We start from the raw sequence: 18,900 nt of genomic DNA, 5'->3' as shown, positions 1-18,900 counted from the left end.
TTTAAAGATGGAGAAAACGCCAACAATGAATAAGACCCATGTCTATCTTCCTTTGAAAAGTCCGGCTCATTTTATATGACCTATATTATTTTACGAACAAGTCTTCTTCTAATGGTGGACACGTTGCTATTGTCACATTGCAAAACCATACGTAACGAGGTAAGTGATAATGACGCGCCGAACCATACAAGCACAGTAACATACTATATAGATGACATAATTTGTGATTGTGGTTATAGAGTTTGGAAAGTAGGAGAAAGAAATGGAGAGGATGAAAGGAGATAAAAGATGGTCTCTTCAAGGAATGACTGCTTTGGTTACTGGTGGAACCAAAGGAATTGGGTCTCACTCTTTCTAACATCAAATGATTTTGCTTTGATTTGATTATTTTTGGTATATATCTCTGAACTTTATTGTGATCAGGCATGCTATTGTGGAGGAACTGGTAGGCTTTGGAGCAACTGTTCACACCTGTTCACGCCATGAAACTGAACTCAACCAAGTGCTGCATGAGTGGAACCAGTTGGGATATAAAGTTACTGGATCAGTTTGCGATGTCTCGGTGCGAGCCCAAAGAGAGAAACTGATGGAAGAGACCTCATCACTGTTCAATGGGAAGCTTAACATCTTGGTAAGTTTCCACTTACACTCAAATAACTTTTTATTTTATTTTATTTATTTATTTATTTTGGCCTAAAACAACAAATTAAGTATGGATTTTATCTAGAATTGTGCATCTACCATGCATTACCCCACTTTATGGGATTGACACCCTTTGACAAAAAAAATAGAACAATAATAGTTATTTCTTATGTTTTTTTACACTCTATATGCCCGATAGTTCTACGGCATCGGGGTGCCGTGAGATCTCATATCCCACAGCAAGGAATTGCCGCGAGATCGCACAATCTATAGCATCGGGTTACCACGATATTCCATATCCCACGGTAAGGAGTTGCCGCAGAGGATTTTTTTGTTTTTTTTTTTTGTTTCACTTCAAATTTTGCGTATTAAACACACAATCTATGGATATTTTATTTTCTTCTTTAGAGTTTTTTTATATACTCCAAGAACAACATCAAAACCATGAAAAAAAAATATACAGTCGAGGTATAGTTTTGCTATCTCGCGGCAAATTTTTTCATACACTATAAGAAAAATTTGTAATCAAATTAATGAAGAAGAGTTTTGATAATTAACACAAACAAATACTCCATTTTATATAACATAACCATCTCGCGGCAACTGACTTTTTTTACGGTGACTATTAAAAAAATTTAAAACAGAAAAGAACCTACGGCAACAACCTTCCGTGGATTTGACATCTCACGACAATTTCTTATTGTGGGCATTACCTTTTCGCGGCAACTTCTTGCCGTAGGTGATTTATTTTTTATTATTTTTTTTCAAATTTGAATTGTTACGTGCACTTGTCGTTAAAGTTCACAAGATTGAGCAATGAACGAGGTTTTAGATACCACAAGTTGAGCGCCAAACTTTTCTTATTTTCTTATTTTGTATTTTTTTATTTAATTATTTTTATGTGTAAAGAACTAGATAGAAGAGGGGTGTTTGTTTGATAAAAAAAAATGGAGAGGCATACAACAATTTATATGATTAATGTAGGGGTGCCACTACTTTGGAATTGGTCAAAGAGGTGTCAATCCTATTAATTGGAGTGTAAATACCGCCATATATATAAGAAAGAGGAATGTATAAATAATAGAATATGAGGTTCAACACAAGTCTAACAACTATCAACTGGTAGTAACACTAACCATTGAAACGAAAACACGAAATAGAACAAAAAGGTTTTTTCATCTTTGTGCAAATTGTAAACCTAAAATAATAAGGGGTCCTATTACTGCAGGACCCCCACAAAAAAAAACATTATTACAAGTATGTCATTGGTTTCAAAAAATCTAAAAAAAATTATTACAAGTATGCTATTGGTCCCCAAAAAATTGAATTCGAAACCCTAAACTTAAACGACCAGGCTAGGTTGTTTGGACTAAGTCCCAAACGACTTGGCCATACCGTTTGGGACTTAGTCCAAATGACCGGCCGGTCGTTTGGACTAAGTCTAAACGACTTTACCACCGTTTGGGACTTAGTCCAACGACCACCACCACCAAGAGCCCAAAAAACAAAACTTTGAATTTTTTTTCAAAGTTCAAATCCCAAACGATATGGCCACATCGTTTTGAACTAAGTCCAAACGGTGTGACCATATTGTTGGAGACTTAGTCCAAACGGTGTGGCCATTTTTTATAAGTTCAAATCCCAAACGACATGGCCACATCATTTTGGACTCAGTCCAGACGGTGTGGTCATGTCGTTTGGGATTTGAATTTTGAAAAAAAATTCAAAGTTCTGTTTTTTGGGCTCTTGACCGTGTGTGGGTAGGGTCGTTTTGACTAAGTCCCAAACGTGTGGCCAAGTCGTTTGGGACTTAGTCCAAACGACCTAGCCGGGTCGTTTAAGTTTAGGGTTTCAAATTCAATTTTTTGGGAATCAATGGCATACTTGTAATAATTGTTTTTTTTTTGGATTTTTTGAAACCAATAACACACTTGTAATAATCGTTTTTTTTTTTTGAGTCCGCCCAACACAAATTGGGGTCCGGCAGTAACAAATACCAATAATAAGTGAGGTGTGGTGTGGGACTTCCCAATTGTTCACCCTATAGACCGGTTTTCCATGAAATGCAAATAGGTCATTGTTAGCTAAAGATGCTCCATAATTCCGCTACTATGTTCACATCTTTGAAATTTGCAGTCTGCCAAATAGGTTTTGTCCAAAAGAAGCGCTATCCACATTTTTCTTTATCCCTCTTTGTTCAAGTAGGCTCCAATAGCAACTTTGGATTCTAATTGCAGGCTGAGGACTAGCAGACATGCAGCCCCCAAATTATTGAGTATTGTGTTTTCTCTATCACATCATAACAATGCCCTTTAGATGGTCTAAATAAAGCCATTTGTATATCTTTTTCTAACCTTCTTCTAACATCTATCGAGTTTCGGTACTCATAGAAAACTCCATTTTTGTGCTTCCAACAAGATCGCCATGGTACTCACCACACAAGCATTTCACAATTGTCTTATTAAGCGACTTCGATCTACCGGCCACTTTGTTTCTAGCTTCCACCTAACAATTCCAAAGAATATGATCTAAATCTTCTTCCTCCATTACAACCAGTGACATCAAGCATCCATCCACACATGTTAAAATCTACAATTTCCATCTACACTCGCTGTAACCAGTATAAGTTGCATGATGAATAAAATGTACAATATCCTGAATTTATGATTTTATTTCGCAAACAAACCACATAGCTGCTTGACATTAATTTGAAAATATGGACAAGAAATCAACTCCTTCCGCACAAAATCCCTGTTAGACCAAGTTAAAACGAGTAAGGGTTTTTTTAACCAAATTCATGTTGAAAATGTAGAGAAAAGAATTTCAATGAACAAAACATAATATTTGTAGCCAAAATGTAAAACAGTAGGAGATTGACAAACATCAAAGTGGACAAGAGTAAAAGGTGTAACAGTTCTTATATCTATAGATATTTTAAACTAGATGTGTGTGGATTTACCCATAGTGCACCCTTTACAGAAATTCTGCGTGTACTTAAACTCATGTGACAATAATTTATTTGTCCCTAAGAAAGACATAACTTTGCTAGACAGGTGTCCTAACCTATTATGTCATAGTGACAAAGATTGACGAGATGTATGTAAAGTTTGGACTCGAGGTGGAAGCAAAGGTAGTTTGTAGAGACTATCTTTGCATTGTCCTTAAAAGAGGAGACAACCATTAGATTTATCAAAGACATAAAAGTGGTGAGAATCAAATGCACACAATACATTATTATCATGACAAAACTGAGCAATAGATAATAAGTTTTTGCACATAGAAGGAATAACATAAACATTGATGCTGGTGAATATATACTGGGTTGCCAGTCATATGAGTAGAGGCACATGTACCCAAGTAGTAATCATGATCATAGGATTGTTGCGGAGTATATATATCTAGACCGATTACCATAGAAATAAGCCTGATGATCATAAGAATGTTGTGGCATATAACCAGACGGGCTTCCAGAAAAATAAGCCTGCTAAGGTACATGTGGAGTTATCTGTAAACCAACAAAATGAGGCAACTTGGGACAAGTGGTAGCAAGATGCCCAATGCCATAACACAGCTGACAATATCCAATAGTAGGAGACACTCTGAGAAGGCCAGGTGCAACTAAGCAATGCTGGGGACGGCCTATATAATTCTGAGACATAAACAAGACTATCTCCGGATGATATACCAAAGAATTTGTACGCCTTAGAGATCGACTAGTGGAGCGCCTTAGAACATCTTTAATGGTGAGACCAAATGAATATCAAACACCAAATTCTTAAAAATTTGGTAAAAGTCATCTTCAGTGGTGAGACCAAACCAAAAAAGCATAAAAAAAAATACCAAACCAAACAACAATTTGGTGTTTGTTTTGATGTTGTATCAAACGTACGATGCGGTGTTCAATAAGCCGCGCAGTTTTTCAAATACCGCGTGGGCCTGTGGGATGTGGGCTTTTTTGGCGCGGCTCTCAGAAAGCAGTGTGGGCTTCGAAACGTGGGCTTTGGACTAAACTATACGACGCGATGTTTCAAAAGTCGTGCGGTGTTTGAAATACCGCGGGTGCTTTGGGCTAAACTGTGGGCTTTCTGGTGTGGTGTTTCAAAAGCTACATTGGCTATTCTGACGCGATTTATCTAAAGCAGTGTAGTTTGGTGTTGAATTTTTTATGTTTGGGCTGAAGTTATTTGGTATTTATTTGGTCAAAAAAAAATTGGTGTTTTTCAAGTCTTACCATTAAAGATTTTAATGTTCTTAGACATCAAAAGAGGTCAACGCCTTGCCGTAGAATTCCACCGTCGAAAATTTTCGAAAAATAACAACTAGGATTTGTTGCGCATAATACTTGTGAGTCCAAAAACCAATGCACTGAATACCAAGTATCATATAACTTTGATAGGGACAAAATTAAAAGTAACACTAAGCAAGAAGTGACCACGTACGTGCAGGCAACAAAAATGACTTTTGTTTTCACAACAAAAAAACAAGTAATCAATATTCTTTCGTAAACAATGATTGAACATCAATGATTGTATCATAGAAAGTGAAATATGGTCCCACAATTGATGAATGCTTATTGTGATTACACAGTTGTGAATAGCCATATTCAACTGTTTTGCGTTTCTAAAGCAATAGAAAGAAAACCAAGTCGAAAGATAGCACAACCAAATTTGTAGCTAGGTCTGGGATCTTGTAAGAGAACATATTAGTCAAAATAAATTACTTTATCTGAAAGAGAGGAGGAAAAGAAATCAAGCAGCCAAATAATGAAAGTGGTCGGGAAGAACTAGCCGCAAAAAGAACATATTAGTCAAAAGAAGAGTCTATGGTTTGATAGAATCGAACATTTACTAATATCATGTAGAGAAAAGAATTTCAGTGAACAAAATATAATATTTGTAGCCAGAATGTGAAACAGTAGGAGATTGTCAACCATCAGAGTGGACAAGAGTAAAAAGTGTAACAGCCTTTATATCGTTAGATATTTTAAACTAGAGGTGTGTAGATTTACCCATAGATAACCCCTCCCTTCCCTGCCCGTTTGTTGGTTGCTAGGCCGCTAGATAGGGTACTACGTAAAAGGTGATATTATGTCCTTTTTCTGCCCAGTTAAAAATGTCTGTTACCAACAAGAGTAACTAGATAACAAAGAATCAAGAGAAAAAACTTGTTTTCTTAAATACAAACTAACAAATAATAATTACTAATGGTGAGAGAAAAAATTGTTTAATTCAGTCAATGGTTTGAAAATGTGATTACACACCCTATTTATATGTTGCTTTTGCAACATCCCCATTAATGTTTAACTCCTACATTAATGCAACACTTATTAAATCTAAGAAAACATATGGTCTCCAACCACACACAAGTGAACCGCAGCTGAAAAGAATATGGCTTATTAACTTCTAACATCCCCCTTAAGCTAGACTTGTTTCAGTCCCATCAATGTCTTCATTTTCACGAATAGATCCTTCTTAGTGGCTTTGTGAATAAATCTGCCATTTGATCTTGAGATTTGCAGTGTACAACTTCAACTTCACCTTCTTTGACCAACTCACGAATGAAGTGATATTTGATCTTTATGTGCTTACTTTTTGCATGAAATATTGGATTCTTGGAAAAGGAATTGAAATAGCAGCTTTGTTGTCACACAACATTTTTGTAGCTTATGCTTGCTTCAGGTTCAATTCCTCCAAAATCCATCTCAGCCACCTAGCTTGACAACCGGCAGAAGCAAGAGCAATATACTCAGACTCGGTTGTAGAGAGAGCCACAATGTCACAGCCCGAATTTCTAAACAATAACAAAGTGAATATTTGAAATATAAATATCTCAAACATCACTAGGTTCACTTGTTTAAAAACCCAGACTATAACGGAGGATACTACACATACAAACCCTAATAGCCATGTCCTAAAAGAAACAACTTAAAATAACATAATCCCGATAATTATCTGCAACTTCTTTATTAAGATAACATCCTTCCAAATAAAATATCAAACAAACTCTCAGAATAAAATTCTTCACTACCATGTTCTCATGCCATGAAAAAGATAAACTATTTTATTACATTCTTCCAATAAAGAATCAGACCTAAAAGAAAACTAACGAACTGCTCCAGGCACGGATCCCAATCACATGCCGCGGTTCCACTGCCTTCCACCTATGTTCCCAAGAACACACCCACGCTAAAAAACAAAACAAAGCAAACATGGGTCGACAAATTGAATTTGCTTTGGTATGAGTAGACTAAACACATATAAACATTTCAAATTCTTACTTATCCCACTAACACTTTAAATCTATCATAACCTAATCATTCTCAGCTTGGAAGACAAGTAGTTCCGTCATCTCAAACGGCATAGTTTCTTCCCAAGCAAAACTTTCATTTTATTAAATTCCATCTTATTAACTCATTCTAATAACTCGTTTTAATATCTAAATAATTGAATTACAACTTACCGATATCCGCTGCTGTATAAGGGTAGGACCGCGTCCCTGCACAAAATATTATTAAGTCCTACCCTCCTGCAAAAGAAAGTTAGAACTTGTATATAACATATGTACATATCCTATATGTATTCAAAAGTAAGCCCAAACACACTCGCATAATCAAATAAATTTCTCTTATCACTTAATCAATTACTTTTCTTATACACCCACCCTTTAGTACCTACTCCACGATTTGCACTCCACACATTTGCCAAATCACACATTCCTGTGTGCCTCTCTTCCACCGAATACCACAATATCATAGCCATCTCTGGGCTTTCATACACATATTTCACACCTCTTTGGGCAAAAAACTCGGTCATTCATGGCACATTCAATGAATACCTTAGGTCATTCCCGCACATTCAAGGAATACCTATCATATCACTAACGAGCCATTCATGGCACATTCAATGAACATGCAGGTCATTCCTCGCCACATTCAAGGAAGACCCAATCCTACATTCCCGCATATTTCAAGGAATACAACTAACCCAAGCAAGAAATACCTTAGTTCCTCTTTAGGGCGATCAACTACAATTTGGTCATTCATGACACATTCAATGAATACCCTTATATAACACTAACGGGCCATTTATGGCACATTCAATAAATGCCCACCTACATATGACTTCATCACCATAAACTCAATTCTAAAACTTGAGTGGAGAGTTCTAAAAGGGTCGCGGTAAGTTTTGTTTACGCATTATTGTATTTTTATTGTATATATTATTTCGAACGTAGGAATATCTTGATTCAATTAATTTTGGTTTACGCGTTATTAATTTCATGAATGTATAAGTGTCATAACGTTGTGTATCATCGCAAAAGACCAAAAATCACAAAGCAGTAAATACACGTACACAAGTATATTTATAAAGGTCCTAGCCTAAGGTCAAACACGTTAATAGTCCTAGACTTATCCTATTAGACCGAATCATAATTTTAGGAAAAAGTCAAATTTTTTGGGTCAACTGGTCAAAGTCAACCCTGGTCAAAGTCAATAGTCAACTCTGGTCAAAGTCAACAGTCAACTCTGGTCAACCCGGCCTAAACTCCAAAAGCCCAAATCCTAAGGCCCATAGTCTAATCTTAAAGTCAAAATGTTAAAATCCAAAATAAAAATATTAGCCCACGATTTTGGCCCAAGCCCAAAATCGTTTTTGGCTACTGTTCATCTCCTTCCTCTCCAATTTCAACCAACCACCACCGACCACCACACAGCCACCACCGGCCACCCCTAATTAAAACAAACCCAGCGGTTTGGTTCAGGGAGAAAAACCCTAACTACCCATATCAACAATTCACCATTTACATATATCAAGAAATTCGACCGAAGCCCATTAAAGGTTTTTTTTTTTTCAAGCTTCAATTGTCAAATTTCCAACACCCAATCCACCACCAACAATCCCCCTCAACCCAACAACATAACCTCACAACAAAACAATCAAACCCGACAACAGTTAAGCAACAACATACACAAAACGGTTATGTTCTTGCTTGAACGCCATTAATGGCTGTTCAAGCTTCACAGCACTTCCCCTCATCTGAAACAACCACCTCTACTTCACCACGCCCAGTCCAAACATCATCAATAACATTCAAGTTAACAAATTAACAATTCCACAAAACAAATAAAAACCATACAAAAAAACAAGGAACGGTTTGGTGCTGCTGATGGCGACGCCATTAGCCACCGGTGTCCAGACTTCGGCAGTTTAAATGCCAAAAGTCGTCCTATTTGATCTACTGCAGGGGTTCAAAATGGTGGCTAACCATTTACAAAGTTGACAAAAATTGAAATTTGAGAAAAACGGCATTACTAGTATGTTTAAATCGAAACCAATAAAAATATAATATAGTATGGCTACTCACTGTTCAAATCGAATGTTCTAAACGACTCCCGAAATCGAAACCCCGTTGCCTAATCGTCAATAAAAAGCGATAATCTTCCTCGTTCAAAACCCCTTTTTTTCTCTCAGTAAAACTCTCACTTTTTTTCTAAAACTCTCGTTTTGTTTTTCTCGAAAAAAAACTCTACGTGAGAAACCCCTATTTTTTTTAGTTTTTTCAAACCTCTCCGAAAAACAAGGGTTTTAAACCTATCTACTTACTGACGGGCTTTTATCCTAACAACTAGATATCCTATTTCTGTTTTCTATTTACATTATTATTATTATTACTATTAATATTATTATAGGAAATGCAATAAAAAGACGGGGTGTTATACACAACTTGTTGCTTCTTTGAAGACCACGAAACAACACTAGATCCGATGTTAAATACATACCCGGATGTGCTCTTGCAATCATTAACATTTCCAGCCCAATCATTGTCACTATATCCAACCAACTTTGGATTTTCAACACTGAAATAATAGAGACCATGATTTAATGTCCCTTTCACATATCTCAAAATTCTTTTTCCAAGCTCCCAATGAACATCTCTATGGGCCTCCATGAATCGGCTAAGAAAGCTTACCGAATATGTGAGATTTTGTCTGGTTGTGGTCAGATACACAAGACCTCCGACAAGACTTTGATAAAGTTTTGGATTCACCATTAATTTTCCATCACTTTTACTCAACTTCAAACCAACTTCCATTGGAGTGCTGATTGGTGTAGCATCCTCCATTCTAAACCTTTCCAACAATTCCTTTGTATATTTCTTCTGAGAAACAACAATACCATCTTCCTTCTGTTCTACTTCAATTCTAAGAAAGAAATGAGGTAAACCCAAGTTTGTCATCTCAAACGTTTGCATCATGCACCTTTTGAAACCTTGAAACATCCGCACACCATCGCCAATGAAAATCAAATCATCAACATATATGCTTGCAATGAGAATCTCACCCTATGAATTCTTCTTGGTGTAAAGAGTGTGTGTTCATATGGGCATTTCAGCATTTGAGAAACCCATTATCCTGTAAGTACTTGTCAATTTCACTATACCAAGACCTCAGTGCTTGTTTTAGTCTGTACAAGGCTTTTTTCAATCGATCTGTAAAATGCTGACTTCACATCCATCTGATAGACTTTCCACTGATTCTGAGCAACTAGTGCTAACACCATGCGGATCATGTCAAAACGTGCAACGGGGGCAAAGACTTCATTGTAGTAAATTCATTGCTTCTGCCTGTAGCCCTTGGCTACCAATCGAGCTTTGTACTTTTCAACACTGCCATCCGCATTCAACTTGGTCTTGTAGACCCACTTCACGCTAATGCTCTTCTTGTGTTTTGGAAGTTCAACTAAGTCCCAAGTCTTATTTTTCTCAATGGACTCAATCTCTTAGTCCATAGCCTTAATCCTACTTTCATCTTTTCTAGCCTCCTCAAAAGTAATTGGATTGGTATATCTACGAATAAAGCAAAGTTCATACCACCATAAGTAATCTTAATGTATTCACTTGATGGATTACCTCTGGGACGGCTGATATGGACAGTTAGTCTTCCTTGGCATATTTTCTTCTCCATGCTCTTCTATATTCTCAGGGTTCTCATCACCTGATGACGCTGGAGATAATGGAGGTGAAGATGGAGGATTTGTAAATGGTTGAGGAATCATAGCTTATCTTTTCTTTTCTGGCTCCACATCGAGCAAAATTGCATTATGTTTTTCACCTTCCTTCTAGCTCCGATCCATGATTCTTCTTCACTGAATGTCACATCTTGACTAATAATGACTTTGTTTCTCAATGGTTGAATAACTTGTATGTTGTGGCCTTCTCACTGTATCCAACTAGGATGCATTTATTTGACTTGTCATCCAACTTCTTTTTTATCTCATTTGGAATGTGAGAGTAGGTAATAATGTTGCCAAATATTCTCAAGTGGCTAACACATGGCTTTAAACCACTCCAAGCTTCTTGTGAAGCCATGTCTTGAATGTTTTTTGATGGGGCGTGATTCAAAAGATAGACAACACATGCAACAGCTTCAGCCCAAAACTTATTAGGCATCCTCTTGGCTTTTAACATACTCCTAGCCAGTTCTATAATCGTCGTGTTTTTCTGTTCCGCCACTCACCTTTGACGATGTAGCAACTAAGATTCTTTCGCAAATAGCTTCATCCACAGCTTGGTAGATAAAGAACAACTCCTTTTAGTCTTTCTTTCAACTCGGTGAGTTATTCTGTAGTGAGATTTGCTTGACTCTCTGGCTCTACAAAACCAGACTCGGCAATTTCCCACAAATCTTGAGGCACATACAAGACCTTCATTTGTATGCTCCATGCACTGACTTTAGTTCTTCCCACTAAACTCTGGGAGTTAGGGTTGTAACATATTGTTGTTGGAATCAGCCATGGATCTTAATAAAACTCCGATACCATTATGTTACCAACAAGAGTAACTAGACAACAAATGATCAAGAGAAAAAACTTGTTCTCTTAAATTCAAACTAACAAATAATAATTACTAATGGTGAAAGAAAGAATTATTTAGTTCATTCGATGATTTGAAAATGTGATTACTGAAGAGAACGTGTCTTTGTAGTCTGTTTGAATAAGTCCTAGTCTTTAGGATAGTTGAGTAGTGTTTCCTGATTTGTCTCATTCTGTTAAGATTGTAACAGGTTATTTATAAGCCTAAGATTCTTTAATAACAAGTAGGTCATTACCAGAACTGTTAACTACTACTTGAACATTTGTTCTTAACATTGTGGTATCGGAGCCACTATTGGGCATCACAAAATCAAAGCAGCAGAGTCTTTGACATAAATCAAAGCAGCAGAGTCTTTGACGTTCTTGCAGTAGCAGAGAAGATGACTACCGAAGGGAGTTTTATGCAGCCATCCATTCCTCGCTTTGATGGTCACTATGACCATTGAAGCATGTTGATGGAGAATTTCCTACGATCTAAGGAATTATGGAGGCTGGTGGAGACTGGCTATGAGGAGCCAAAGAAATGGATCTGTCGCGCATGACACCACGAAAGAAGGGACTAGAAGAATTGAAACTCAAAGATCTGAAAGTGAAAAACTTTCTCTTTCAGGCTATAGATCGGACGATATTGGAGACCATTCTTGTGAAGACAACTTCCAAACATATTTGGGAGTCTATGAAAAAGAAGTATGAAGGGAGTGCTAGGGTCAAGAGGTCACATCTTCAAGCTCTCTGTAGAGAGTTTGAAATCCTTGAGATGAAGACTGGAGAAGGAGTCTCTGAGTATTTTTCAAGAGTTTTGTCAGTGGCCAACAAGATGAGAACATATGGGGAGCAAATGCAAGATGTCACAGTAGTAGAGAAAATTCTCAGATCACTGAATGAGAAGTTCAATTATATTGTTTGCTCGATTGAGGAGTCCAAAGACATCGATCACCTTTCCATTGATGAGCTGCAGAGTTCTCTAATTGTTCATGAACAAAAATTCCAGCGACATACAGGAGAAGAACAAGCACTCAAAATCAGTTATGACGATAAATTTGGTGCAAGAGGACGGGGTCGAGGTGTGTACAGAGGAAGCGGAAGTAGTAGACGCCAGCCCTACAACAAAGCAACAATCTACAACAAAGCAACAGTGGAATGCTTTAAATGCCACAAGCTTGGACACTTTCAATCTGAATGTCCAAGCTGGGCTAGCTGAACTAGGAGAAGAAGAAGAGATGTTGCTCATGTCATATGTGGGGATGAACGGTGCTCGAAAGGGAGATGTCTGGTTCTTAGACTCTGGCTGTAGCAACCACATGTGTGGTGACAAGAGTTCATTCACTGACCTGAATGAGGACTTCAGGCAAACGGTAAAACTGGGAAATAACACAAAGATGGATGTGTTAGGAAAAGGCAGTGTGAGATTGAAAGTAAGTGGGTTTACACATGTTGTTAGTGAAGTATTTTTTGTGCCTGAACTAAAGAACAATCTATTGAGCATTGGTCAACTACAAGAAAAAGGGTTGGCGATTCTCATCCAACATGGAATACTCAAGATTTATCATCCAGAGAAAGGACTCATAATACAGGCCGAGATGTCAGCAAATCGGATGTTTGTATTGCTGGACAAATCACTATCACAAAAGCCAGCTTGCTTCTACATCTCCACACAGGATATGGCACACTTATGGGATTGTCATTAAGGACATTTAAGCTACAAGGGGTTGAGGACTCTTCAGTTTAAGAAGATGGTGCATGGGTTATCTCAGTTCAGGACTCCAACAACAGTGTGTACAAACTGCATGATTGGAAAACAACACAGAGATCCAATCCCAAAGAAGAGCATTTGGAGGGCCACAGAAAAGCTCCAGCTTGTTCATGCAGATCTTTGCGGACCCATCTCTCCCATCTCTAACAGTAAGAAGAGGTACATCATATGCTTCATTGATGACTTTACTAGAAAAGCATGGACTTATTTTTTAGTAGAAAAATATGATGCATTATGTTCAAACGTTTTAAGAGTTGTGTTGAGAAAAAAGTAGGAGGATATATTAAATGTTTGAGAATAGATCGAGGAGGAAAGTTCACATCACTTGAGTTCAATGAATTCTGCACAGAGCATGGCATCAAGAGGCAATTGACTGCAGCGTATACTCCATAGCAGAACGGCGTAGCGGAAAGAAAAAATTGAACTGTGATGAACATGGTTCGATGCATGTTTTCTGAAAGAAGGATTCCGAAGACTTTCTGGCCGGAGGCGGTGAACTGGACAATACATGTTTTGAATAGAAGTCCTACATCGGTTGTGAAGAATCAAACACCTGAGGAAGCATGGAGTGGAAGTAGACCCTCAGTTGAGTACTTTAGAGTTTTCGGATGTGTGGCGCATGTGCATGTTCATGATGTGAGAAGAAAAAAGCTAGATGCAAAGAGCATTGCTTGTGTGCTGTTGGGAGTAAGTGAAGAGTCTAAGGCATATAGACTCTATGATCCAGTTGCAAGGAAGATTGTAGTTAGCAGAGATGTCGTGTTTGAGGAAAATAAGTCTTGGAGCTGGAATAGCAGTTATGAAAATAAGTAATGAGGCAGTGAACGCAGGGAATGAGGGAGCAGTGAATGAAGGAGAAGAAGAAGTCACTGAACTGGTTGGTAGTCCTCAAAATGGTGAAAATGGAAGCGATTCATCTAGTTCTGAAGAAGGAAGAAATGTTGCAAATAGAGGCGATTCATCTAGTTCTGAAGAAGGAAGACACAAAGGGCCTCCGGGGTGGATGAGAGATTATGTAACTAGGGAAGGACTTTCGGAGGAGTCGGAAGAAGAAGATGCAAATGTCCATTCGGCTCTATTTGCAACAGCAGATCCAGTGTATTTTGAGGAAGCGGTGAAGCATGACAAATGGAGGATAGCTATGGACATGGAGATACAGGCTATAGAGAGGAACAACACATGGGAAATCACTAATCTTCCTAAAGGTGCAAAGAAAATTGGAGTGAAGTGGGTTTATAAAACCAAACTCAAGGAGAATGGAGAAGTGGACAAGTTGAAGGCTCGTCTGGTAGCAAAGGGGTATGTGCAACAACAAGGGATAGATTACACAGAAGTATTTGCGCCAGTTGCGCGAATGGACACAGTGAGAATGATTGTGGCTTTAGCAGCTCAAAAAGGGTGGTATCTCTATCAACTTGATGTCAAATCTGCCTTCTTGCATGGGGAACTTAATGAAGAAGTGTATGTGGAACAGCCGAAGGGTTATGCGCTAGAGAATAGTCCTCAGAAAGTCTACAGGTTGAAGAAAGCTCTATATGGACTGAAACAATCTCCACGAGCTTGGTTCAATCGTATTGAAGCACATTTCATAAGCGAAGGGTTCGAGAAGTGTTATAGTGAGCATAGTTTGTTCATTAAAACAAATAAAGGAGGTAAGATTCTCATTGTCAGTTTATATGTTGATGATTTAATATTTACTGGCAATGATGAATTGATGTTTGCTGAGTTTAAGAATTCCATGTTGAGGGAGTTTGACATGATTGATTTGGGGAGAATGCGGTTTTTTCTGGGCATAGAAGTTTTGCAGAGGTCAGATGGGATCTATATTTGTCAGAGGAAGTATGCTTTGGAGGTGTTGAAGAGGTTTAGGATGGAGGACAGCAACTCAGTTCATAATCATATTGTTCCAGGTTGTAAGCTTTTTAAAGATGAGAATGAGGTTTGTGTGGATGAGACTTTGTTTAAGCAAATGGTGGGATGTCTCATGTACTTAACAGCTACAATGCCAGATTTGATGTTTGTAGTAAGCTTGATTTGCAGGTACATGGCCAAACCAACTGAGTTGCATGGGATGGCAGCCAAGAGGATACTGCGATACTTAAAAGGAACTATTGACCTTGGAGTTTTCTACAAAAAGGGAGGGTGTGAAGGTCTGATTGGATTTGCAGATAGTGACTATGCAGGAGATATAGAAGACAGGAAAAGTACATCAGGTTATGTTTTCATGTTGGGATCTGGGGCTGTTGCATGGTCCTCCAGAAAGCAACCTATAGTCACACTTTCAACCACAGAAGCAGAGTTCGTGGCTGCAGCTGCTTGTGCTAGTCAAGCTGTTTGGGTGAAGAGAATAATTGAGAAGTTGAGTCTGGAAGAAAGTAAGTGTACTACAATTATTTGTGATAACAGTTCCACAATTAAGTTGTCAAAAAATCCTGTGCTACATGGTCCCAGCAAGCACATTGATGTGCGTTTTCATTTTCTTCATAATCTCACACGTGAAGGAGCAGTCAAGTTGGTTTATTGTAAAACACATGATCAGCTGGCAGATGTGATGACAAAGCCCCTCACAGTGGATGCATTTCAGAGGTTTCGAACACGGTGGGAGTCTGTCAAGTTCCTGAATTAAACTAGTTGAAGTTGGTAACTAGTTTAAGGGAGGGAATGAAGATAACGTGTCTTTGTAGTCTGTTTGAATAAGTCCTAGTCTTTAGGATAGTTGAGTAGTGTTTCCTGATTTGTCTCATTCTGTTAAGATTGTAACAGGTTATTTATAAGCCTAAGATTCTTTAATAACAAGTAAGTCATTACCAGAACTGTTAACTACTACTTGAACATTTGTTCTTAACAATTACACACCCTATTTATATGTTGCTATTGCAACATCCCCATTAATGTTTAACTCCTACATTAATGCAACACTTAATAAATCTAAGAAAATATATGGTCTTTAACCACACACAACTGAACCGTATCATTACTGAAAAGAATCTGACTTATTAATTAACATCTAACAATGCCTAACATGTCAGCTTCACCCATATGTGATCTGTTATCCATTCTATACGTCGTTAATGACCCTATTTAAAATTGCCATTGTTATATGACTACCAATTGTCATTTCATGACATTTAACTCTAGATAATATAAGCACATTATTAGTGATCAAAGAGTTCAGAGTTTCATCCTAGTATTTATGTACTAACTAAGTATTAATTTATGTAGTAACTAACTAATACTTTCTTTTGGCTGGATGTAGGTGAACAATGTAGGAACAAACATTGCGAAACCAACCAATGAATACACTGCCGAGGATATTTCATTTGTGATGACCACAAACTTTGAATCTTGTTACCATTTTTGCCAACTTGCTCATCCACTATTAAAAGAATCTAGCGAAGGAAGCATTGTTTTCATCTCCTCAATTGCCGGTATATCTGGCTTTGATTCAGGTGTAATATATGCTGCGAGTAAAGGTACATATACATTCCTAGAACATAAGAAGTTTTAGAGAACTTCTTAGATAAAATCTTTACTTTTCCTCTTCAAAATGTTGTATTTATTAAAAAAATACTCTGTTTAGAGAATTATATTTTGTTGGAGTAACTTACAGATACTATTGGAACGAGGGTGTGAAAGTAAAGTTTTATTTGTGGTGTTCAGGAGCAATGAATCAAATAACAAAGAACTTGGCATGTGAATGGGCAAAAGATAATATTCGGACTAATTGTGTCGCACCTGGGTTTACACGGACCCCTCTAACTGAAAAGGTAAGGTTCTCTGCCATATACACAGACTTTGAATTATATTTCAATCGCTGAAATTGTCACTGAATTCAGATATATGTATATCAAATGCCTATATTGTAGTCCATAAAATTATTCCTATCACTCTTTGTTTTTATACATGCAAACTCCATAACTTTATTTTTTTAATACTTCAATTGCTTCCTAATAGTTCCATTTTCACGTAAAATTTTCTCATTCAGGGACTCCAGGATGAGAAATTGATCAAAGGCTTCGTGTCTCGTACTCCCTTAAGGCGAGTTGCAGAGCCTAATGAAATTTCACCGCTTGTAGCTTTTCTTTGCTTACCTGCAGCTTCGTATATTACAGGCCAAGTTATAAGCGTGGACGGAGGAATAACTGTTAATGGTTTTTACCCTACAGAACCTTAAATCTCCATTAGTATCCACACATGCAAATATATATATTTAGAACATGTATACCACACAAATAACCTATCTGAGTTTCTCTTAGCTCGTTCTGTTTTACCTATCTTGTACTTTTTATTTTCGTTTATTGCACTGTCATTAGAAAGATTTTTTTTTTTTTTTGCTAAAAGGTAATTGTGTACCTATAGCAAAATGAAAAAGTTACAGCTACATCAAGTGAATGACTCTTGTAGCTCCTCCAACGTTACAGAATTAAGCAAGAAATATGTAGTATAGGTAAGTGAAGTGTTGGTTCTCCACACTATATATAAAGTCTGGTCTATGAGGCCACCATTGTTGTTCTCTATTAGCTACAATTGCTCCTTTTCTTCCACATTTGTCTGCACCGAAATTAACTACTTCTCTCCATGTACGTACTGGTGAGAATGATGTTTGTTTTGTTCTTGAGTCTATTCCAATCTGCTTTGCATCGCCAATATACCTTTGCTGGCCTGGAAGGCTTGAATTGTAGCTTTCAAGTCAGATTCTACCACTATTCGAATCCCCCTCCCCAAACAAAAAAAAACTCAATAGCCTTTTTAACACCTTCAACAATTGCAACTGTTTCTGCAATATGGTTGGTTGTAATTCAAAGTCCACCTATGAGTGTTCCTATCACTTGACTTGTATGTATTCGAAGAATCATTCCTTAGCCAGCATCACCTGGATTTCCCCTAGTGTAACAATCTGTGTTCACCTTTAGAAAGCCTTGCGGAGGAGGAGAGGCTAGTTCCTGAGTTGTGTTGTTCATAGTTCCAGTTGATTGCTTGTAGTCTTCAAGCATTGCTTTTCTGACCTGTACTCTTACTATACATAATTGTCCTTGACCTGCAATTCTTTATACATTCTCTTGTTCCTTGATTTCCTGATGTGAACCAGACACGTAAAGGAGGCTGCAGACCAAATGTCTCTTGTTAAAGGGCTTCTCTTCTTGCAAGTTGTAAGGACATCATTCCTTTATTGAATTGTTTCCTGAATGTGTAGTGGAAACTCTGTGTTAGGTATTCCCATTGCCTTAGCTTTGTGCGAAGTTGCAGCCAAAGAGCAAGTGTTGTTGAGTCTCTTCATGTTGTTTGCACATGCAACAAAATGGATGCCAAGCTGAATTTCCTTGCGATTAGCTTATCATCAGTATGCATCACCCTTCGAAATAGTTTCCATCCGATTCTCTGTATGCTAGGGTGCAGTTTGTCCTTCCATAAGAATGAATGCCAATTCACTTTTGTCTCCTTCTTTCTTGTTGTTGATTCATATGCAATGGAGACTGTAAAGTTCCCATCTGTGGTTGGCATCCAGATTTGGGTACCCTCTTGTGCAGCAGAGTCATGTTTTGGCAGTAAGTTCAAGTTCAATCCAGCTCCGCTCAAAATTTCAGTGAAGTCAGCAGTGAAATAACCCCAATGATCATCTCTCTCTCTTTTTTT

At 37.6% G+C, this 18,900-nt stretch overlaps 2 protein-coding genes across 2 annotated transcripts; both read left to right on the top strand.

The window, feature by feature from the left end:
* The first annotated feature begins 82 nt into the window (after positions 1–82).
* Positions 83–17,781, top strand: LOC147481115 (tropinone reductase homolog At5g06060-like). The gene is made up of 6 exons (XM_086577196.1): positions 83–159; positions 240–342; positions 424–631; positions 16,523–16,739; positions 16,927–17,033; positions 17,252–17,781. Exons 2-6 carry the CDS (start codon positions 263–265, stop codon positions 17,438–17,440), a joined length of 801 nt encoding a protein of 266 aa, XP_086433322.1. The 5' UTR covers positions 83–159; positions 240–262; the 3' UTR covers positions 17,441–17,781.
* LOC147481116 (uncharacterized) lies at positions 12,048–14,119 on the top strand. The gene has a single exon (XM_086577195.1). The coding sequence runs from the start codon at positions 12,052–12,054 to the stop codon at positions 12,712–12,714; it is 663 nt and encodes a 220-aa protein (XP_086433321.1). The 5' UTR covers positions 12,048–12,051; the 3' UTR covers positions 12,715–14,119.
* Positions 17,782–18,900: the final 1,119 nt, after the last annotated feature.

This window comes from Coptis chinensis, chromosome 8 (genome assembly GCF_015680905.1).
Source record: "Coptis chinensis isolate HL-2020 chromosome 8, ASM1568090v1, whole genome shotgun sequence".
In the NCBI taxonomy this organism is placed as follows: Eukaryota; Viridiplantae; Streptophyta; class Magnoliopsida; order Ranunculales; family Ranunculaceae; genus Coptis; species Coptis chinensis.
Note: the sequence above shows the minus strand (reverse complement) of the source record. Positions and strands in the feature narration are given on the sequence as shown.

Coding starts and splice junctions, on each gene's coding strand:
- LOC147481115 (XM_086577196.1), top strand. CDS start 263: ATGGAGAGGATGAAAGGAGATAAAAGATGGTCTCTTCAAGGAATGACT. Junction 632..16,522: donor ATGGGAAGCTTAACATCTTG/GTAAGTTTCCAC, acceptor GGCTGGATGTAG/GTGAACAATGTAGGAACAAA. Junction 17,034..17,251: donor GGACCCCTCTAACTGAAAAG/GTAAGGTTCTCT, acceptor TTTCTCATTCAG/GGACTCCAGGATGAGAAATT.
- LOC147481116 (XM_086577195.1), top strand. CDS start 12,052: ATGACACCACGAAAGAAGGGACTAGAAGAATTGAAACTCAAAGATCTG.